This window comes from Cetorhinus maximus, chromosome 2, assembly GCF_964194155.1.
Source record: "Cetorhinus maximus chromosome 2, sCetMax3.hap1.1, whole genome shotgun sequence".
Lineage (NCBI taxonomy): Eukaryota > Metazoa > Chordata > Chondrichthyes > Lamniformes > Cetorhinidae > Cetorhinus > Cetorhinus maximus.
This window is the reverse complement of record NC_135880.1, coordinates 153,352,098-153,376,632: the sequence shown is the minus strand read 5'-3', so window position 1 is coordinate 153,376,632 and position 24,535 is coordinate 153,352,098. Positions and strand designations below refer to the sequence as shown.

The 24,535-nt window shown below is 44.0% G+C and overlaps 1 protein-coding gene across 1 annotated transcript in view; it reads left to right on the top strand.

The window, feature by feature from the left end:
* Positions 1-2,528: 2,528 nt before the first annotated feature.
* The window catches only part of LOC144698748 (SH2 domain-containing adapter protein B-like), a 196,178-nt gene continuing 174,171 nt past the window's right edge, over positions 2,529-24,535 (top strand). Inside the window, exon 1 of the mRNA XM_078570513.1 lies at positions 2,529-3,231. Coding sequence (XP_078426639.1) covers positions 2,764-3,231 — 468 coding nt within the window. The 5' untranslated portion in view covers positions 2,529-2,763. The remainder of the gene's footprint in view (positions 3,232-24,535) is intronic.

The following is a 24,535-nucleotide window of genomic DNA, read 5'->3' as shown; positions in this document are numbered from 1 at the left end:
AGTAGATGCACTGATAGTAATCTTCCAAGAGTCCTTAGATTCTGAAAAAGTTCCAGAGGATTGGAAAACTGCCAATGTAACACCCTTATTCAAAAAGGGAGGGAGACAACAAAAAAGACAGGGCAGTTAGCTTAACATCTGTCATTGGGAAAATGTTGGAGTCTATTATAAAGGATGCAATTGCAGAGCATTTAAAAATGCATAATGTAATCAAGCAGAGTCAGCATGGCTTCATGAAGGGGAAACATGCCTGACAAGCTTATTAGAATTCTTTGGAAAGGTAACAAGCAGGATAGATAAAGGGGAACCAGTAGATGTAATATATTTGGGTTTCCAAAAGGTGTTTGATAAGGTAACACACATAAGGCTACTTAATAAGGTAAGAGCCCATGGTGTTGGGGGTAGTATATTAGCATGGATAGAGGATTGGCTAAATAATAGACAAGAGAGAGTTGGGATAAGGGGGGGCATTTTCAGGATGGCAACCTGTAACTGGTGGAGTGCCACAGGGATCAGTGCTGGAGCCACAATTATTTACAATATTTATTAATGACTTGGATGAGGGAAATTAATGTACTATCGCCAAGTTTGCGGATGACACAAAAATAGGTGGGAAGGCAAGTGATGAGAATGACACAAAGAGTGTATAGAGGGATATAGACAGGTTAAGTGAGTGGTCAAACATGTGGCAGATGGAATAAAATGCAGGAAAGTGAGGTTTGGCAGGAAGAATAGAGGAGCTGAATATTATTTAAATGGAGAAAGACTGAAGAAAGCTGCAGCACAGAGAGATTTGGGGGGTCCTCGTACATGAATCCCAAAAAGCTAGCATACAAGTTCAGCAAGTAATAGGGGAGGCAAATGGAATGTTGGCCTTTATTTCAAAGGGAATGGAGTATAAAAATAGCGAAGTCTTGCTAAGACTATACGAGGCACTAGCTAGACCACACCTAGTGAACAGTTTTGATCCCCTTGTCTAAGGAAAGATTTACTGGCATTGGAGGCAGTCCAGAAAAGGTTCACTAGGTTGATCCCAGGTTTGGAGGGATTTTCTTATGAGGAGAGGTCGAGTTGGTTGGGCCTGTACCATTGGAGTTTAGAAAAATGAGAGGTGATCTTATTGAAACATATAAGATTCTCAGGGGGACCTTGACAGGGTAGATGCTGAGAGGTTGTTTTCCCTTGTGATAGAGTCTGGGACCAGAAGGCAGAATCTCAGGGTAAGGGGACGCCCATTTAAAACAGAGGTGAGGAGGAATTTCTTCCCTCAGAGGGTAGTTAATGTGTGGAATTCTTTACCGCAGAGGCTGTAGTGGCTGGGTTGTTAAGCATATTCATGGCTGAGATAGACAGATTTTTAATCAGTAAGGGGATCGAGGGATATGGGGAAAAGGCAGGAAAGTGGAGTTGAGGATTATCAGATCAGCCATGATCTCATTGAATGGCAGACTCGATGGGCCGAATGGCCTGCTTCTGCTCCTACATCTTATGGTCTTATAGGGCACGTCCCCTTTTTAAGGGGGGTGTACCTGGTAAATATTTAAAAGTCCGGTCTTTAAATGAATGAGTGTGGGTTAGTGAATGGATGAGTGAATGGGTGGGTGAGGTGGGTAGTTGGGTGAGTGGGTAGTCATGTGGGTGGGTAGTCATGTGGGTGGGTAGTCATGTGGGTGGGTGAGGTGGGTAGTCAAGTTGGGGGTAGTTGGTTGATTGGGGGTTTAGTCGAGTTGAGTCAAGGGTTGTTGGTGGTTAGTTGGTTGGTTGGGGGTTAGTGGAGTGATTGGGGGTTTAGTTGACTTGAGTCGAGAGTGGTCAGGGGATAGTTGCTTGGTTGGGGGGTGAGTGGGGGTTTAGTCGAGTCTGGTTGGGGGTAGTCAGGGGGCAGTTGGGTGGGGGGAATAGTTGGGTCTGGTTGGGGAGTGTGGGTTAGTTTGGGTGGTAGTTGGGTTGGTTTGGATGGTAGTTGGCGGTTGTGATGGAGGTTTCAGTTGTCGAGTTACCCAGCTGTTAGATCAGGCTTTAAATTGACTAACATTTTCCTGGTAAGTTGCGTGCACCTCGCCCAAGTCTCCGCCTTGAATTGAGGGTCAGAGATATTCACGCAGGGTCGCAGGCAGCAGGGAATCAGCGCATCGGCAATGCCCACGCGTCAGGACTAACACAGGATCCCAACGCACATCTTCCATTGTTAGTCCGGTCTGTGACCATCTGGACACAGGAAGATTTGGATCAAAGTTTACCTCCCGCAACGGAAGAAAATGTTACAGTTGTTGGGACAAAATAGTCCGATATGATTCATTCGTTCATCCGCCTCGCATCATGATTCACCTACACTTCCAAGTATCGCTGCAAACAACGTGGCAAATTATTATTGGGCCCTGTTGTAACTTTATGTGAACTTGTGAGTGAGTTAAAATCGCCCTCCGCAGCCAGTCTGAGTGCGGACAGGACAGGACAGGACAGCCGGGCCCCGCCCCCGCCCCGCCCCTTACCTGAACAGGCAGCCACGGCGCTGATTGGGTGACGACAGGAAATGAGAGAAAATCTCCGCCGATTCGCACCTGGGGAGAGAGGGGAAAGGAGCTGCACAGCGAGAGCAGGGCGGAGCGGGGCAGCAGAGCAGGGGAGGGCGGCCCGGTGGAGGGCGCACAGCGGTAAAGTTGGGCAATGAGTGAGTGAAAGGCCCCGGGACTGGCTGGCAGGACAGCAGCTGCCAGGGCTGGAGAAGGAAGGTTTGTTCCAGGGACTTTTAAAGCAGTGAAGATGGCGAAGTGGCTGAGAGAGTACTTCAATTTGTGGAATCACAAGACAAGGAATCCCCCCCAGCCGCCCAAACCAGACTACAGCAAGAAGAAACCGAACAGCGAGTCGGCCTGTCAGGAGAGCGATTTAATGAGAGCCTACCGGCTGCAAAAAGAAAAGGACTTTGAAGATCCTTACAACAATGGGCCGGGCTCAAGCCTCCGCCGGCTGAGAGCCATGTGTCAGGAGCACCCAGAGGACGACAAAAGCGCCGAGAAACGGCTCATGGCACTCGCGAACCCGCTCTTGTACAGGAGCTGCAGCGAGAGGAAAGCGGGCTCCTCGCCCAGCTCCAAATATACCTCTCCAAAACACAGACTCATCAGAGTAGATAGCACTCCTGTTGGACATAACAACATCACCTGGAGCCCGAGCACTAACTCCAAGACTCTGCACAAATCCGATGAGAACAACGTCAAGAAGGAGACAGTAAGTAGATGCTTCACAGTCTAATCGGTGCTTTTTTGAAAACTAAGATTTGTTTAATTGTTTTTGCGCCACTTTTCCCCTTAATGCCAGTACATGTCCAAATTTTGAAATAATTGGAAAATGAGAATGCAACAAAAATTCAGACTTCACTTACTACTACTGTGGCATAACCATAGTATGATTTCCTGTAAATCCTTTAAGAAACGATGAATCACATGTTTAAACTATTTTATTTGGCAGGTGTGAACGACCTTTGCGCCTGTTGTCCTGGTCCCCTCCCACTCGATGCTTCCATGTATTCCTCAACAAATATTTAAAACTTGGAGTGATTCACATAAGTGCCTTGAGTAACAGAAATGCTAAGTGGAAGTACAGTACAGGCTGCTGCCATAATAGAAATGCTAAGGTGTAGAATTACCACCTCAAGTTAGAAGGAAGTTGTAGCTATTCAAGATTTTATACACATTTGGCAAGAGAAGTGCAGGTTTCTGGCAGCAGGAATTGATTAGTTAGTTTTGATTGGCGCTGAAGAATTTCGGATGAACTCGGAACTCTACTTTCCGCCTGACGCTTGTTGTTTGGCGCATCACACGGTAGTAATCCAGCTACATATTTGATTTTCATGAATGACACTAACATCGACAACTTGAACTGTTATAACATTTCCCAAAGTACACAAATCACTGGATAGTGAGCAGCAGCTGGCAAGTTATGGCGGCGGGGGTGGTGGCGATCGGTTATGGGATGGAGGCAATAACGTGAAGGGGTTGATGGGAGAGAGGAATGTGGGACTGAGACTAAAGGCTCTATTGGGGGGTGGTGGGGAAGCAAAATGGCCCGAGTCAGTACAGCAGAGATCACATGCAGCAACAGAAGTCTGAGTGCTATAGGCTAGGAGTGACAAGGCTATGGAGTGTTTAAAAATATCGTGTTGCTCTTCTGAGCTTAAGATTTTGCTAACTAAAATCTGGAAGGAAAATTCTGTTTACAACATATGCAGTTTATTTACTGAAGAGCTCTGTACTGTTGCCATTACATTTTAACCAGAAACGGCTGCTTAATTTGATAGCAATCCAAAAAATCAAGGGTGCCAGTATTTCCAGAGAACTTTGTTTCTTGAAACATATTTTTAAGCAAACAGATGGGCAGTAGCATTAAAATACACAGTGGTGGTGCTTCTGCTCTTGAATGGTTGTGTTTTTCTTATTCATTGACAGGATGTGGGTGTCACTGGCTGGGCCTGTCCCAAACTGCCTTTGAGAAAGTGGCAGTGAGCTGCTGCCTTGAACTGCAGTAGTCCATGTGGTGTAGATACACCCACAGTGCTGTTAGAGGGAGTTCCAGGATTTTGACCCCACGACAGTGAAGGAATGGTGATATATTTCCAAGTCAGGATGGTGAGTGACTTGGAGGGGAGCTACCAGGTGATGGTGTTGCCATTATCTGCTGCCCTTGTCCTTCTAGATGGCAGCGGTAGTGGGTTTGGAAGGTGCTGTCTGAGGAGCCTTGGTGAGTTTGTGCGATGCGTCTTGTCGATGATACAAACTGCTGCCACTGTGCACCGGTGGTGGAGGGAGTGAATGGTTGTGGATGTGGTGCCAATCAAGTGGGCTGCTTTGTCCTGCATGGTGTCAAGCTTCTTGAGTGTTGTGGGAGCTGCACTCACCCAGGCAAGTGGAGAACATTCCATTACACTCCTGACTTGTTTCTCGTAGATGGTGGACAGGCTTTGGGGAGTCAGGAGGTGAGTTACTCGTCGCAGGGTTCCTAGCCTGACCTCTTATAGCCACAGTATTTATATGGCTAGTCCAGTTCAGTTTCTGGTCAATGGTAGCCCCCAGGATGTTGATAGAGGGGGATTCAGTGATGGTAATGACGTTGAATGTCAAGGGGCGATAGTTAGAACTATGTGGTATTTTGAAGCATAAGTCTTTAGCATGGGCAGAATTTCATTATGCGGCAGTTTAATTATTTAATTCAATCCTATTAAAAACATGAATTACTTTGCTTACTTCTGACCGGGGAATGGTATATTTATGGAGGGATCACCGCTTATCTTGATTTATATTTATAACCTAGTCCAGGGCAAAATGTCAGAATTTGAAGATGATGCAATACTTGGAAGTATTGTGAACTGTGAGGAGGATAGTGTTAGAATTCAAAAGGATATAGACATGCTGGTGGAATGGGCAGACACATGGCAGATGAAATTTGATGTAGAGAAATGTGAAGTGATACATTTTGATCAGGAGAACGAGGAGAGGTGACATAAAATAAAGGGTACATATTTGAAGGAAATGCGGGATCAGAGGGACCTGGGTATATATGTGCATAAATCATTGAAGGTGGCAGGACAGGTTGAGAAAGCAGTTAATAAATTATACTGAATCTTGCATTTCATACATCGGGCCACAGAATACAAAAGCAAGTAAGTTGTGATCCTTAATTAAACACTGATTCAGCCTCAACTGAAGGATGTGAAGATTTTAGAAAGGATGCAGAAAAGATTTACGAGAATGGTTCAGAGGATGAAAAACTTCAGTCACTTGGATAGATTGGCGAAGCTGGGGCTGTTCTTCTTGGAGAAGAGAAGGCTGAGAGATTAGTTAAACATGTTCAAAATCATGAGGAGTTTGGAGAGCGTAAATGGGGAGAAACTGTTCCCATCGGCAGAAGGTTGCGAACCCTCAGATGATTAACAAAAGAACCGGAGGCGACATGAGGAAAGACCTCTATGCAACAAGTGGTTTGGGTCTTGAATGCACTGCCTGAGTATGTGGTGGAGCCAGATTCCATTGCGGTTTTCAAAAGGGAACTGGATAATTATCTGAAGAGAGAAGATTTTAATGGGCAACAGGGTAAAGGCCGAGGAGTGGAACTAGCTGAGTTGTTGTTGCAGATAATGGACACAAAGACAATGTGTTAAATGGCCTCCTTCTATGCTGTAACCATTCAATGATTCTAGGATAGATACATTCAAGGAAGTTGTTAAATGCATGAGGAAGAAAGAAGCTGAAGGTTACCCTGACTGTGATCAAGAAGGGTGGGATGAGCCTTGTGTGGAATATAAACACCAACATAAATGGGGTAGGCCAAATGGCCCATTTCTGTGCTGTAAATTCCATGGAGCCACTAAATTTAAACTTTTCTCCATCAACCTCACCTCTAGTTGTGTTTTAAGCCTTGGAGATATGGAGAGATGACACAAAGGAGCTTTATTTTCAATGCTTTTAAAATATCTGCAGCACAAGCTTCCAGCTTACTTTTAGTTCCTGTTTCTCTGTAACCACACACTGGCTTGACTAATAGCACGCAGAGAAGAGTCAATAGGCATACACAATCAAACACCAAACAGTTGACTGAGTACGATTGAGAAGAAAAACAATCCATTTATTAAAACACTAAGATGCTCAAATTATCATGACTACCACTTTACAGTTCCCCTCCTCCTCGGCCCTTCATTGTTAAGTGGACAATGAGTGATATGATGAAGCATTTAGAGTATCAGCGGTTTGTTAATAGAAAGGGATTAACCACAGTCCATTGTCTCATGGATCTCCTCAGTCAGCTGTATCTTAACACTGACAAACAGAAAATATCATCAACAAACTGATTTTAGCAAAGCTTTTGACCGTGTCAATCACAGCATCACAATCAGCTTTCTCCTTCAATTAGGAGTGAGCCTGTCATGTGTATTCTGGCTCTTGGACTTTCTCAACAGTCGACAACAAATGTGTTTGATACGAATTGAGTACTTCTGGAAGTTGGATAACAGTAAATGCCTAAGTCCCACAAGGAACCAAATTCTTGTATTATTAGTCATCATAAACAATGCCTCCATCACCACGCCTGTTCATTGCTATAAATATGCAAATAAACTGACCCTCTTGGAGTGTCGTAATCAAGACAACACATCTCACATGTAAGGAGGAATCGCTTCTCTGAGTGAATGGGCAATGGTGAATCATGAGACTGAGCACCCTCTCATCAACTTATGCAATACTGAAATACTGAAGTGTGAATTAGACTATTAGGAATCTACAATCTAAATGATTTCAAATGGGATTACCAAGTGCCTGAGATGCAAATGGTATGTCATATGCCAAGCCTTCTCAAGCATCACAATGTATCTCAAACTGGATCTATTCTCTGTCTTTAGTAGTTACATAAGACCTATTGTTAAAACGCAGTGCCTATTTGGAATGCTGGACTTACCAAAGAACATGTGACCAAGCTCAAAAGTACTCCGAAATAAACAGTGAAACTGATCCTTGCTAATGTGTACCAAAGCGCCACTGACACATCAAACAACTCAATGTGTTCTCTTGCTGAAAGATGGACAAAGCCCTGCCTGGACTTTGTTAGAAGACATTTGAATCCCACTTCCCATTGCCACAACCGAAGTAAATGTGTGATGCAATTAAGGAAGAAAGACACCATTCCACAAATAAGATATAGAATGAATAGACCACGAGACAGCCCAATCCCCTACTTTCTAAAACTCATAATTAAATTCTCAATCATTGGCTTTAACAAAATGCAGAGTGCCTTTCATTTCTATTCTGTAAATTAAGGAGACCTGCATTTTGCAACAGATGGTAAATTATTTGTTAAAATGATCATAATTGTGCAACCATTTATTATTTACTTTTAATGATTGTCTATAATGATGTCATGAATTATGGTTACTTGTTTTATTTGTATAGTCATCGCCATTCAGCACTTGCTGCCATGATAATTCTTCAATAAGACAAACCAAAACCCACCCACCTACACCCCTCTTTGGAAAGCTTACTGCTTTGAGGTGCCATGGTCTGCATTTCGGCTATCCTTCTGACAATATTTATCTTTATTCTCACAGGTTCTTTTAATTATAGTCACAACCATGAGGCATAAGTTAGATCAATTACAGGTTGGGTTCTGGCCATAGTAGGCCTCAGTAAATAAAGCTGACTGTAACCATACTCTTGGAAGGAGGATGGGCAGGTTGAGATAGCACATGCAAAAATATATGGGAACCTGGGATTTATAATTAGGGGGCAGAGAGTCCAATAGCAACAAAATTACAATATACCAGTGTAAGACACTGGCTCGACCACAACTGGAGTTGTGTCCAGTTTTGGATGCCACGTTTTAGGAAGGATGTGAAAGTATTGCAGAGGGTGCAGCAAAAATTTATGATAATGGTTCTAGAGTCGAAGAACTTTAGTTACATAGATAGTTTGGAGAAACTTGAACACTTCTCCTTGGAGAAGAGATAAAAGATCTGATAGAGGTGTTCAAAATCATGACAGGTCAAAACTGGGTACATATAGAGAAAAAGTTTCCCCTTGCTGGAAAGATCAAGAACTAGAGATTTAAGGTAATTGGCAAGAGCAGCAACGATGGCATGAGGAAAAACCTTTTTTTACACAGCGAGTGGTTAGAATCTGGTATGGACTTGAGTGTGGTGGCAGCAGATTCAATCGTGGCTTTCAAAAGGGATTGGGATCATTATCTCGAGAGGGAAAAGTTCCTTCACTGTCTCTGGGTCAAAATCCTGGAGCTCCCTTCCTAACAGCACTGTGGGTGCACCTACACCACAGGGATTGCAGCGGTTCAAGAAGGCAGCTCACCACCACCTTAAGGGCAACTAGGGATGGGCAACAAATGCTAGCCCAGACAGTGAAGTCCACATCCAGTGAATGAATAAAAAACAAGTTGCCGGGCTATGGAGAAAAGGTGGGGCAGTAACACTAGGTGATTTGCAGAGAGCCAGCACAAACATGGTGGGGTGAATGGCTTCCTGTGCTGTAACCATTTTATGATTCTCTGATTATTGTAAGAATAGAGAACTTGTAGCAGATCGGTAGTAAACTGAAAGCAAGATAAATCTGAAAAGTGACATCATAGTGTAGCATGAGGAGCTGCGAAACCCAGGAAAGTTGTGTTTAATTTATGATTCACACTTAAAATTGATAAGTTGGTTCATTAAAATAAATTGTTAAATAAGTAAATAGTAATTCATTATTTAGAGATGTCCTTTTAGATTGGGAAATTGTAAATGCAACTCCATTATTTAGGAAAGGAGAGAGAGGGAAGAAAAAAAAAAAGCAGGAAATTCTAGACCTGATAGTCTAATACCTGTTGTATGAAAGTTGTTTGCATCTATAATTAATAACAAAGTGACCAAGCACTGAGAACATAGGATCATAGATGGTAACAGCACAGAAGAAAACTATTTTGCCCATTGTGTCCATGCCTGATCTCCCTAAGAAATACTCAGCTTGCCACCACTTCCCTTCCTCTTCCCCATAGCTCTGAAATTTTTTTCTTTTAGGGTAATTATTCAATTCCCTTTTTAAAGCCTCGATTTGAATCTGCCTCGTCCACACCCTCGGGCAGTGCATTCTAACCACTGGCTGCGCAAAGAAGTTTTTCCTCATGTTGCCTCTGGTTCTTTTACCAATCTATTTAAATTTGTGTCCTCTGGTTTTCAACACTTCTGCTAATGGGAACAGTTTCTCCCTATCTGCTCTGTTGAGGCCTTCATGATCCCCTGTCAACAATCTAAGGAGAACAACCCCAGCTTCGCTAACCTATCCCCGTAATTGAAGTGTCTAATCCTCAGAGCCATTCTAGTGAATAGTTTCTAAACCCCCTTTAAAACCTTTATGTCCTTCCTAAAGTGTGGTACCCAAAATTAGCACAATGCCCCAGTTGAGACTGAACAATGGTTTATCATGGCTCATTATAACCTTTCACATTTTTGTACTCTATATCTTTATTTGAAAAGCCCAGGATCATTTATGGCTTTTTAACCACAAATATCAACGGATCAGAGAGAGTCAGAATGAATTTGCCAATGGTAAGTCATATTTAGCAAACTTATTTGAATTTTTTCGAGGACTTCACTAATATGGTAGATAAAGGAGACCCTACGGACATAATTTACGTGGACTTCCAGAAGGCATTCGATAAGGTGTTACGCAGTTAGTTAAAGCTCAAGTCCATGGAATTGAAGGCAAACTATTGACTGTCTTAGGAGATGGTTAGGTGGTAGAAAATAGAGGTTATGGATAATGATGTACTCCAATTGCAACTAAGTGGCTAGTGGTGGCCCAGAAGGACCTGTACCTGGGCCTCAACTATGCACTATGAGTTAAATTAGTTATGCACTAATGAGTTAAATAACATAATACCATATTTCCAAGTTTGTCTATATCATTATGTATGACACACAGACTGGGAACATAGTAACTTGCATTTATGCACACCTTTCCAGAATCACAATGTAGGGAGAGGCGGTGGTGCAGTGGTAATGTCACTGGACTAGTAACTGTTGCTCTGGGCACACAGGTTCAAATGACACAATGGCAGCTGGTGGAATTTAAATTCAATTAATAAATCTGGAATTAATCTCAGTAATGGTGACCGTGAAACCATTGTTGATTGTCGTAAAAACTCATTTGGTTCAATAATATCCTTTTGGGAAGAAAATCTGCTGTCCTCACTCAGTCTGGCCTACATGTGAGTCCAGAACCACAGCAATGTGGTTGACTGGTAACTGCCCTCTGAAATGGACTAGCAAGCCCCTCAGTTGTATCAAACCGCCACAAAGTCTAAAAAGAATGAAATTGGTAGGACCACTTGGCATTGACCTAGGCGCTGGAACCAACGGTGGGAAACCCAGCCCTGTCAACCCTACGGTGGAATGCCTGGCTAGTTAGGTCGGTAAAGCAAGAGGGTCTAAATCTCAGGCTCATGGGTGTGAGCCCCACTTTGGGTGCCATTGTTTAAAATCTTACAGGGCTCAACAGGAAGTATTTTTTGCCAGGCCTGGTTGGGAGCCTGAGGGGACAGTCTCAGAATAAGGGGCAAGCCATTTGGGACTGAGGTGAGGAATTTTTTCACGCAGAGGGTGGTGGATCTTTGGAATCCTCTGCCCTAGAGGGCTGTGGAGGTTCAGTTATTGAGTATGTTCAAGATTGAGATTGATGGATTTGTACATATTTTTAAAAATTCAAGGGGTACGGGGTTAGTGCATGAAAATGGCGTTGAAATAGAAGATCAGCCATGATCTTGTTGAATGGTGGAGTAGGCTCAAAGGGCTGAATGGCCTACCTCTGCTCCTATTTTTTATGTTCCTATGCAAAGCTCTCCTCACCAACACCTGGGGGCTTGTGCCAAAAATGGGAGAGCTGCCCACAGCCTGACATTGACTTACTCATGGAACCATACCTTACAGGGTCCTAGACACCATCTTCATGCTTGGGTATGTCCTGCCTCACAGCAGGACAGACCTACCAAAGGTGATGGCACAGTGACATATCGGCAGGTGGGAGTTGCCCCGGGAGTCCTCAGCATTGACTCCAGATCACATGAATTCTCATGACCTCAGGTCAAATGTGAACAAGGAAACCTGCTGCTGATTACCACTTACCACCCCCTCTCAGCTGATGAATCAGTACCCTTTCATATTGAGCATCAGTTGGAAGAAGCACTGAGGGTGGAAATGGGCAGAGGACTTCAATGTCCATCACCAAGATTGGCTCAGTAGCACCACTACTGACCGAGCTGGCCAAGTCCTAAAAGGACAAAGCTGCTAGACTGGGTCTGTGGTAGGTAGTGAGGGAACCAGCAAGAGGAGAAAATGTACATAACCTCATTCCTCACTAATCTACCTGTCACAGATGCATATGTCCACTAGTAACGAGTAATAAATGCTGGCCCAGCCAGCAAAGCCCACATCCTGTAAATGAATTAAAAAAAATATATATTAGTAGGAATGACCACTGCAAAGTCCTTTTGGAGACAAAGTCCTACCTTCACATTGAGGATACACTCCATCATGATGTGTGGCACTACCACTGTGCTAAATGGGATAGATTTTGAACAGATTTAGCAACTCGAAACTGGGCATCCATGAGGTGCTGTGAACCATCATCAATAGCAGAATTGTATTCAACCACAATCTATAACCTCATGGCCCAGCACATCCCCACTACTCTCGTAATCCCCATTATCGTCAAGCTGGGAGATCAACCCTGGTTCAATGAAAAGTGCAGGAGGGCATGCGAGGAGCTGCATTGGGCATACTTAAAAATGAGATGTCAATCTGGTGAAGCTACAATGCAGGACTACTTGCATAACAAAGCATGGTAGCAGCATGTGATCGGCAGAGCTAAGCGACCCCACAAATAGATGAGATCTAAGCTCTGCAGTCCTGCCACATCCAGTTGTGAATGCTGGTGGACAATGAAACAGCTAACTGGAGGAGGAGGCTCTTCAAATATCTGTATCCTCAATGAAGAGGGAACGCAGCACATCAGTACAAAGGCAAGGTTGAAGCATTTGCAGCCATCTTCAGCCAGAAGTGCCAAGTGGATGATCAATTTCTGCCTCCCTCTGAGTTCCCCTGCACCACAGATGCCAGCCTCCAGCATATTTGATTCACTGCACGTGATATCAAGAAATGGCTGAAGGCAATGGATAGTGCAAAGGCAGTAGACTCTGATAATATTATGGCAATCGTACTGAAGACTTGTTCTCCAGAACTAGCTGCGTCCTAGCTAAGCTGTTCCAGTACAGCTTCAAAACTGGCATCTACCCAGCAATGTGGAAAATTGCCCAGGTATGTCCTGCCCACAAAAAGCAAGACAAATTTAAAGCAGCCAATTACCGCCCCAACCGTCTGCTCTCGATCATTAGCAAAGTGATTGAGGGGCTTTCGGAGTGCTATCAAGTGGTACTTACTCAACAGTAACCTGTTCTGTAAGGGCCAGTCAGCTCCTGATCTCATTACATCCATGCTATGACTATCTCCAACAAGAAAGAATCTAACCATCTCCCTTTGACGTTCAATAGCATGACCATCGCTGAATCTCCCACTATCAACATCCTGGGAGTTACCATTAACCAGAAGCTGTACTGGAATAGCTATATAAATACTGTGACTACAAGAGCAGTTCGGAGGCTGGGAATCCTGCAACAAGTAATTTGCCTCCTGACTCTGAAAGCCTGTCCAATATCTACAAGGGACAAGTCAGGAGTGTGATGGAATACTCTCCACTTGCCTGGATCGGTGCAGCTCCAACAACACTCCAAGCTCGACACCAACCAGGACAAAGCAACCCATTTGATTGGTACCCCATCCAGCACCTTGAGCATTCACTACCTCCATTACCAATGCACAGTGGCAGCAGTGTATACCATTTACCAGAAACACTGCAGGAACTCACCAAGACTCCTTCAATAGCACCTACAAAGCCTGTGATCTCTACAACCTGGAAGGGCAAGGACAGCAGATGCATGGGAACACCATGTTCTCCCCCCCTCCAAGCCGCATACCATCCTGACTTGGAACTATATCGTCGTTCATTCTTTGTCACTGGGTCAAAATCCTAAAACTCCCTCCCTAACAGCACTGTGCGTTCCCTAATACCACATGGACTACAGTGGTTCAAAAAAGCAGCTCACCACCACCTTCTCAATGACAATTAGGGATGGGCAATAAATGCTGACCTAGCCAGCGACACTCACATCTGGTGAGCAAATAATAAAAATCTCAAAATTGTTGCAGTGCAGGAGGAGGCCATTCAGCCTATTGTGTCTGCACTGGTTCTCCAAGTGAGTATTTCACTTGTGTCATTCTCCCGCCTTCTCCCCATAGCTCTGCACATTCTTCCTTTTCAGATAACAGTCTAACTCACTTTGAATGCTTAGATTGAAACTGCCTCCACCACATTCTTGGACAGTCCATCCCAGGACTTAACTATTCGCTGTGTTAATTCCTTTTTTCTCATATCGCTTTTACTTCTTTTGCCAATTAGTTTAAATATGCGCCCTTTCATCTTGATCCTTTGTGAGTGGGAATAGTTTCTCTCTATCTACTCTGTCCAAATCCCTCGTGATTTTGAATATCTCTATCAAATCTCTCTCTGCTTTTTTCTCTCCAAGGAAAACAGTCCTAACTTTTCCAATCTAGCTTCATACCTGAAGTTCTTCACCCCGGAACCTTTCTCATGAATCTTTTCTGCATTCTCCCCAATGCCTTCACATCCTTCCTATAGTGTAGCATCCAGAACTGGACGCAAGACTGCAGCTAAGGCTAAGCTAGTGTCTTATACAAGTTCAACCTTGCTCTTGTATGCTATGGCCCTCATTATAAATCATTGGATACTGTATGCTTTATTACCACTCTTTTAACTTGTGCTGTCACCTTCAATGACTTATGCACATATACATCCAGATCCCTCTGCCCCTTTAGAATTGTATCCACCAACTTGTCTATGCCCTTTGAAAGTTCCCCTCCTCACAGTTCATAACGTTTCCAAGTTACATATCGTGGCACAATTTCAAAATTTGCACATGGACGCCAAGGTCTAGGTCATTAATATATAGCAGGAAAAACAAGGGTCCCAACACTGACCTTTGGAGAACCCCACTGCAACCTTCCTCCAGACTGAAACACACCCACTGCCCTCTGTTTCCTGTCACTCAGCCAATTTCATATCTGTGTTTATACTGTCTCTTTTATTCCATGCGCAATAATTTTGCTCACAAATCTGTTATATGACACTGTATTAAATGCCTTTGTGAAGTCCATGTATACCACATCAACAACAGTGTTGTTTGTTAGTTGTTTGATAACAAACATTCCTAACTATTTAATTTGTATCAGTCTTCATAGTAGAGGAAGGTGGTAAAGTGTCAGAGAGATTGGGAAAAGTACAAATAAAGTTAGGGGTGGAATTTACTAAAATTAAGTTTATAAAAGAAAATAATGAGACTTGAAAAGTCTCCAGGACCTGATAGTTTCCACCTGAGGAATTATTTTGTCTTGAACTTGCAAAACTTCACTTCCAAGAGTTGTCCTCCTGGTTTGGAAAGTTACCAATGACATTCTGCTATTTTTAAAAAAAAGTGTTGGAGAGATAACTCAGGAAATTATGGAATTATAGACCCATTAGATTTGCATTGGTTTTGGGGAAGTTGCTATAGGCCTGGATTTTCCCTGACTGCCGGCATCGGCCATGTTCGGTGGCATGAGCGGACAATATGTTGTAATCGGTTTGACGACGGCGTGAAACCAGTTTGTGACCATCTGCTCAGCCCACCGATGGCGGACTGCGTTTCCGGCCATCAGACATCGGGAACCTCATTGCGATACATCAGCATTTGGCCACCCTGCTGGACTCATTTTTCCACCCCACCCCGCCGACAACACGCCGATGTGTTTCACAACTGCACATAAGTGATGTGCACTTGGTGGGCTGCACTTCACTTGGGACTTCAAGGTTTGTTTGCCTACCTTGCTCCGGTCAGCCATCAGCGCCAGGTTTCACAGACAGCACCACTTCACTTTTAGGGGTGGGGTCACGGGTACGCTCGACCTACCAGATCAACCATATATGGGTGGCTTTTCAATGGCTGCAAGGCAAGGACTTGTTGGGGAAGGGGTAGAAGTGACCTCAGGCAAGGGGAGAGGCTGCAGGATGAGGGCTGTACTGTGGAAGGAGGGTATCCCAGGACATGTGTGGGGGCACATGTTGACCTGTGCAAGTGGCCTCAAGGTGGTGAGGGCTGAGGAGGCAGTCTCCAGAGGAGATGAGGCCAGATGGGCATATGAGGGTGTGTGTGAGAGAATGGGTGGTGATGTCCCTTGAGCTGGCAGAGAGTGACATGCCAGTGAATTTGTGATGGGCTTGAGTATGAGAGTTTAGAGTGATGAGATGGTTACCATACTCTGGCTGCACGGATGAGAACATTCATCCTCTATCTGCATTGGATGGCCAACCTCTTCAGTGCAGCATTGGCACTGCCTGCCATGGTGGATTGGTGATGCTGCTGCCTGTCCTATGGCCAGAGCGGGTTGAGGACATCACGGTGAGCCTCCACAGCATCCAAATGGCATTCCAGTGACATGGCATTAAAGCTGGGGGCTGTCGTCTTTTTGCCTTTCGTGGATATATTCCCTGCTGTAGTCGTGGGCTGGAAGCACTGAGATGTGTGCGAGTGGCTGGAATTTGTATATGGTGCCCGGCATGATGAAGCGGTGAGGTGATGACCAGTGAAGTGTTGTGTTTCCCGGGAATGCACAAATATGTCAGGTTTGGGATGATACAGCTTCCCACTTCTACGCTTAGTACAAATCTGCGACGATTCCGCCCATAATTTGTGATTAGGATCAGTACAACTGGGCATTCGGGCAAATATGAACTGATCAGAGAAAGCCAGTATGGATTTGTAAAGGGTCAGTCATGTCTAACAAGCCTAACTGAATTTTTTGAAGAAGGTACTAGCCTAGTAGATAAGGATTTTTAAAAAAAAATTGTTGATGGGGTGTGGGCACCACTGATAAGATTAGCGTTTATTTCCCATCTCTAATTGCTCTTCAGAAGATGTTAGTGAGCTGCTTTCTTGAAATGCTGCAGTGCACGTGACTTAGGTACACCTATATTGCTATTTGGGAGCAAGTTCCAAGATTTTTGCCTTGCGAGAGTGAAGGAATGGCAATATATTTCCCAGTCAACATGGTGTGTGTGAATTGGAGGGGAATTTGCAGGCATGGTGTTCCGTGTGCCTACGTTCCATGTTTTACCAGGCAGTATACATCATAGGTTTGTAAAGGTGCTGTTGACGAAGCTACAATGCAAAGCTGGTGAAGGGAGTGAATGTTTAAGGTGGTGTCCAAGTTCTGAATTGTATAGTGCTAAGCTCCTTGAGTGCTTTTGGAGCTGCATTTATCCATGCAATGGGCAGTATTTTATCAAATTCCTCACTTGTGCCTTGTAGATAATGGAAAGGCTTTTGGGGGAGTCAGGAGGTAAGTCATTTGCCACACGATACGCAGCCTCTGACCTCTGGCAGTCTTTATGAAGGTAGAAAAGTCTCCAGGACCTGATGGTTTTTGGACTCTTTGGGCGGATCGTCCCAGATTTGCACTAAGTGCGGCAGCGGGTGGGAAAAAGGACATTTTACTCGCCGGTTGCAATGGTGGCTTTTCATGCCGTGTTGTCCCAATCCTGCCTCATTAATTATGCATTCCAGGGGAAAACGCCATTTTGATGGCGGGCGGGCTCCGATTCGCCCGCCACACTGTTACCTCGCTGCTTCATCGCACCAGGTGCCACATTTAAAGTGCAGCTGCGCGCACACCGCTTGGTGCTTCCAACCCAGGACTGCTGTAAAGAAGACATGCCCCCAAAAGGCAAGAAGACTGCAGCCCCCAGGTTTAGTGACGTGACCCTCAAGCGCATATTGGATGCCATGAAGCCCCCGCTCTGGCTGCAGGAATGGCAGCTACATTACCACCCTGGCTTGATAGGCGATGGCACTGATCACTACTGCCAATGCTGCACGGAAGAGGTTGGCTACCCAAAGCAGATAGATGATGAATGATCTCATCCGTGTACCCAGAGTAAGGCAACCACCTCATCACCCTAAACTCTCACACTCAAGCCCATCAAACATTCACTGGCATCTCCCTCACTGCTGGCTCAAGGGACATCACCACTCATTCTCTCTCACACACCCTCACATCTCCACCTGGCTTGATCTCCTCTGGAGACTGTCTCCTCAGCCCCACCATCTTGAGGCCACTTGCACAGATCAACATGTACCCCCAGTGTAGCCCTTGCCCTGAAGCCTCTTCCCTTGCCTGAATCTACTTCTCTGCCTTCTCCAAGCAAGCCTGAGCCCTGCAGCCTTTGAGAAGCCACCCCCGCCTTATGACTAGCCTGGTAGGCCGGGACAGGCCCCTGAACCCCCCACTAAAAGTGCTGTGGTGCTGCCTGTGAAGCCTGGCACTGATGCCCGCGAGTGCTGCCTGAAGCAAGGTAAGCAAACTAGAAGTCCCGAGCAAAGTGTAGCTCGCCAGGTGCACGTCACTTATGTTGTGAAACACGTTGGCGTGATTGTGCTCGGATGATCCTGTGTTGGGGGGGTGTTGATTCCGGCGAGCTGGTCTTATAATATGCAGATGTATTGCAATGATGTTCCTGTTGTCTGATGGCGGGAAATGAGTCCCAATGGGTGGAGCGGATGAGTGCAAACTGGTTTCACGATGTTGTGAAACCAATTTTTGGCCATCTCGCCATATTGTCTGCTCATGCTGCCAAAGACACCTGATGCCAGCGGGCATGGAAAATTCTGCCTTTTGAATCCATGCTAGTTAAGTTTCCTGTCAATGTGGCTCCAAGGATGATAATGGTGAGGCATTCAGTATTGATTGTCAAGGGGCAGTGGTTAGACTGCCTTTTGTTGGAGCTAATCATTGCCAGGCACTTGTATGGCATGAATGTTATTTGCCACTTAAGCCCAAGCTTGAACATAGTCCCTATCATGCTGCATTATTATCTGAGGAGTTGCAAATGGAACTGGACACTGTGCAATCATCAAATATCCCCACTCCTTTTTATTATTTTTTTGATGGGATTTAGGTGACACTGGCTGGGCCAGCATTTATTGCCCACCCCTAATTGTCCTTGAGAAGGTGGTGGTGAACCACTTTCTTGAACTGCTGCACTCCCATGTGCTGTCAGTGCACCCACAGTGCTGTTCGGAGGGGAATTCCAGGATTTTGATATAGTGATGGTGAAGGAACAGTGATATAGTTCCAAGTCAGTATGGTGTGTGGCTTGGAGGGGAACATGCAGGTGGTGGTGTTCTCATGCATCTGTTGCCCTTGCCTTCCAGGAGGTAGGGAGATAGAGTTTGGAAAGTGCTTTTGAAGGAACCTTGGTGAATTGCTACAGTGCATCATGTAGATGATATGCACTGCTACCAGTGGTGGAGGGAGTGAATGTTTAGATGGTGGATTGTGGTGCCAGCCAAGTGGGCTGCTTTGTGCTGGATGGTGTTGAGCTTCTTGAGTGTTGTGGGAGCTGCGCTCGTCCAGGCAACTGGTGAGTATTCCATTGTGCTTCAGCCTTGTAGATGGTGGACCGACTTTGGGGAGTCAGGAGGTCAGTTACTCGCTGCAGAATTCCTAGCCTCTGACCTGCTATTGTAGCCACAGTATTTATATGGCTAGTCGAGTTCAGTTTCTGGTCAATGGTAACCCCCAGGATGATGATAGGGGGAATTCAGCGATGGTAATGCCATTGAATGCCAAGGAGAGATGGTCATTGTCTGGCACTCCTGTGGCATAAATGTTACTTGTCACTTGTCAGCCCAAGCCTGAATGTTTTCCGGGTTTTATTGCGTATGTTCGGGGACGGCTTCAATACCTGAGGAGTTGCAAAGGGTGTTGAATATTGTGCAATTATCAATGCACATCCCCACTTCTGACCTTTATGATGGAGGGAAGGTCATTGATGAAGCAGCTGAAGATGGCTGGGCCTAGACACTACCCTGAGGAACCCCTGCAGTGATGTCCTGGAACTGAGATGATTGACCTCCAATAATTACAACCACCTTCCTTTGTGCTAGGTATGACTCCAGCCAGTGGAGAGTTTTCCCCCTGATTCCCATTGACTCCAGTTTTGCTAGGGCTCCTTGATGCCACATTAGGTCAAACGTGGTCTTGATATCAAGGGTAGTTACCCTCGCCTCGCCTCTGGTGTTCAGCTCTTCTGTCCATGTTTTGACCAAGACTGCAATGAGGTCACGAGCTGAGTGGCCCTGGCGGAACCCAAACTGAGTGTCAGTGAGCAGGTTATTGCTGAGTAAGTGCCACTTGATAGGACAACCTCTTCCATGATTTTGCGGATGATAGAGAGTGGATTGATTGGCCTGGTTGGATTTGTCCTGCCTTTTTTGGATAGGACATACCTGGGCAATTTTCCACATTGTTGGGTGGATGCCAGTGTTGTAACTGTGTTGGAACAGCTTGGCTAAGGACGCAGCTAGATTTGGAAAGCAAGTCCCCAGTCCTATTGCCTAATGTTGTCAGGGCCTTTGCAGTTTCTCATGCCTTCAGCCATTTCTTGATATCATGTGGAATGAATTGAATTGGCTAAAGACTGGCATCTGTGGGTCTGGAGTCACTTCTGGACCAGACCAGGTAAGGACAGTTGATTTTTTTTCCCGAAAGGGAATTTATGAACTCTGGATTTTTATGACGATCAATGGTGGTTTCATGTCACCATCACTGAGCTTTTAAATCAAGGTTCATCAACTGAATTTAGATTCCACCAGCTGCCATTAACCTGTGTCCCCAGAGCATTAACCTGGGTCTCTGGATTACAAGTCCAGTGACAGTACCGCTGTGTCACCATCTCCCCGACTGGTGGAAAACATTATGGACATTATATTGGTGCAAAGGTCATGATAAAGTCGCTTCAGATGGCTGGACTTGGGATACTGATGGCCACTCGTGTTCCTATGGTTCTCCAATTTCTACCTTTTCTAAATTGACATTAAATAACATTAATGTTGGGGCGGGTTGCAGAAGCTTTGGAGGGAAAGGAAGGAAATAACCTTTTGAGGGACTTTGTAATAGTTATTCAGTTAGACATTCTACAGTTGTGCCAGGTTTAATTGTTGATGTATTATGAATATTCATAACAATTAAATAGAGATATCACAATGAAATGAATGGAATGACTATCAGTAGGATTCACTCAAGACTTCTTTACATGTGTGAACAGGAAAGGCAATCAAACTCCCTTGGGGGAGTTCTAGTTTGTATCAGAAGTCAAGCAAACACACTGCATTTATCGGAAACTTGTTTGGCTAGAGGCCAAGCGTATGATGCAATGACTTTCGTCAGTGCCTGGTGGATGTGACCATCCCATATTGCAACATTTTTTGAACACAACAATCTTTATTGCGGGCAGTTTGATCTGTATGTTTTCCAACAAAAATGTAAACTACATAAACTGAACAGTATTGAGATTATTTAAATGTTTTCACTTTCAGGTGTGTTTCGTGACAAGGCTTGGAGTTCTTTGCAAGATCTGTAATCTCCTTTATTTGACACATTTAGTTTGAATAGACTATCATTTGCAGATTCCATCAAAAATTGTTTTGGGAGAAAGGTGCAAATCTTAAGAAATTCTATGCATTTTAATGGGTGTAGTCTTCACAATCAAGTACATTGCACATTTTAGCTTCAGAAGCGAGCAGAACCAGAAAAGCTCATGTAATTTTGTTCTAATTAAACAATGACTCAATATGAAAGATGTCATGACACAATAGATTAGCAAAAACATTGTCAAAGTACTTATTTGATTCAGATACTGCCTGTTTATGTGGGATAGAACAATTGCTTCATTTTCCCAAGCACACTAATTCTAGTCTTCTGACAATCACATAAATATTCCAAAAATATGTCAATGAACAGCTAACTCAGAAGGCAGTTTGTAATAAACTTGGTTTACTGGACAGTTTTCTTGTCAGAAACAGTAAACTTTATTTACAGAGCTCCTGATGAAGCTACATGCTTGAACCAAGTCCATGATTAGAAAGCTCCGCCCTAAGATTACCCGCGCTAAGGGCTGATTCTTCTGTACAGTCATATGACTCCCAAAACAGTATGAAACGCTTTACTTACAATCACTACACAGTTAAACTGCACTTACCAGCACACACTACTTGTAATCAATTAACTGCACAGCACATTATTTAAATAATAAAACACAAGAAAATTGTGCCACATTGTAACATCCAAGCATATTTGTCTTTGTCTATTACTTATTCATGTGACTACAGTAATGCACATTATACAGAATCCGGAGCTGATATTTTTATTTTTCTGGTCAAGAAGAACTGGGGTGGGAGAAAGTAAAATGGGGTGGGTTAGATGTTGTTGGTAGAATAAAGGAATAGGAGTAGGCCATTTGTCAACTTGAGCATGTTTCAGAGTGCGAACATAGTTGATCTGTATCTGGACTCCATGTAACACCTTGGCTCCATGTCCCTTTGATTTTTATTAGTCAAAAGTATAGTCTTCAGTTTTTACATTTTATAATTTCTGGGTGGGGCAGGGTGGGTGGTGTCCAGATTTCTATTACACTTTGTATGAAGTGCTTCCTGATTTCACTCTTTTAATGTTAAGATTCTGACCCCTTGGTCTGAACTCGCCCCCCCGCTCTCGTCCTCTCTGCACCCTGGTAACTCCTTTAATCATCTTAAACCCCATATTACCCCACAATCTTCTATACTTGAGAAAATACAAGTCTAATCTATGCAAACTTTCCTCAGACTGGAACCCTTGTTAAATGTAATTCTGGTGAAGCTGCATTACACCTGCTCCAATGCCAATACGTCCTTCCTGAGACGAGAGGCTGGGAACTGAATGCAGTAGTCCAGATACAGTCTAACCAGAGCTTTATATAACTGATACATAACTTTCATCCCTTCATCTTCTAGCCCACTTGAGATTAAGGCTGACATTTTTGCACCAGTTGTTAGTGATCTATATGTATGTGTCCTTGTTCCTGCACCAATCCTATCATCTTACTATTTGTAAATTCTTGAGTCCAAAGTGGGTAACCTCGCAATTCCCGATATTGAACTCCATCTGGCACTGCTTGGCCTATTCATTTAAACTATCAATTTACCTTTGTAACTATTTGGTCTGCCACATGACTAGTGTCATCTGCAAACTTGAACATGTAGCTAATCATTTCTTCATCTGAGTCATTCATAAATATAGTGAAAAGCTGAGGCCCCATTAATCCTTGGGACACACCTCCTCGCGTCGTGCCAATACCTATCTCATTACTCATGTCAAACGAGTGCCTCCAATTCCATCTGTTTCCAATTTTTCTAACAGTTTACTTAACAGAACTTTATCATAACCCTTCTGAAAATCCTTAGGCGTTTCCTTATCTACCAGACCAGTGACCTTCCAAAAAACATTCAACTGGGTTAGTTCACAGAATGGTTAAAGCACATTAGGAGGCAGTTCGACCTGTCGTGTCTGTGCTGGCTTTCTGAAGGAACAATTCACCTTTTGCCATTCCCTTGCCTTCTGCTCTCATCTTCCACGTTCCTCCTTTTCAGATAATAACCCAATTCCCTCTTGAATGCCTCGATTGAACCAATTTCACCACGTTCCCAGGCAGTGCATTCCAATCCTAACCACTTGCTGCATGAGAAAGATTTCCCTCGTGTCACCTTTACTACTTTTGCCATTTACCTTTAAATCTGTGCCCTCTGGTCCTTGACCCTTCTACCGATGGGAACAGTTTCTCAAGAAACCTCATGATTTTGAATACTTCTATTAAATCCCCCCATAACTTTCTCTTCTCCATGGAAAACAGTCCCAACTTCTCCAGCCTATCTACATAACTAAAGCTGCTCATTTCTTGAACCATTCTTGTGTATCTTTTCTGCACTTTCTCCAATGCTTTCATATCATTCCTAAACTGGGGCATCCAGAATTGGACATAATACTCCAGTTGAGGCCGAATCAGTGCTTTATACAAATTTAACATATCTTTCTTGCTTTTGTACTCTCTTCCCCTATTATTAAAGCCCAGTATGCCGAATACTTTATTAACCATTCTCTGAGCCTGACATGTCACCTTCAATGATTTATGCACAAATGCACCAAGATCCCTCTGCTCCTGCACCCCCTTTAGAATTGTAACCTTTAATTTACATTGTCTCCCTGTGTTTTTCCTACCAAAATTACTCTCTACACCCTTCTTTGCATTAAATTTAATCTTGTCATTTGTCCACCCATTCTACTAACCTGTCTGTCTTTTGAAGTTCTACACTATCCTAACTTGCTTTTTTAATTCTCCTGTGAACCTATATTCAACTTGGTTCGTAGCTTTATTATCCACCTGATATTTGTCATATGCACCTTTTTTCTTCACTTTAATCACTATCTCTGTTGTTATCCATGGAGCTCTAGACTTGTTTTCTCGAGTTTTTCCCTTTTGTGGGACCCTGACTGTACCTGAATTATTCCATTGTTTAGCTAGTCTCTCCTGCCAACCTTTGATTCCAACCTTGACTGTGGCCGAACCGTCTTTTCTAAAGGCAGCCCGTTTTTCAGATACGGTTTTGCCTGCCAACCTTTGATTCCAACTTATTTGGGTCAGATCCATACCCCATTGAAGTTGGCTTTACCCCAGTTATACATGACTCAGGAAAAGCTATATGAACCTGTATGGAACATTACTTAAGCTTTTGCTATTCTCTTGCTACTGGAGGTTTGAAGAGGACTTCTGAAATACATTAGGAGACTTTCTGGGCAACTTGTCAAGACTTCACCAACACTGTATTGACATTTATTCTGGAAATTTCTCAAAGACTTGATTTAAATAATAAATGCCATTCTATCTACCTTATAGAAGTCAGCAGGAGAAAATGAGTCCTTCAACATTGGCATCTTGCTAGGAGTCCTCCTTGGTCTGCGGGAGGA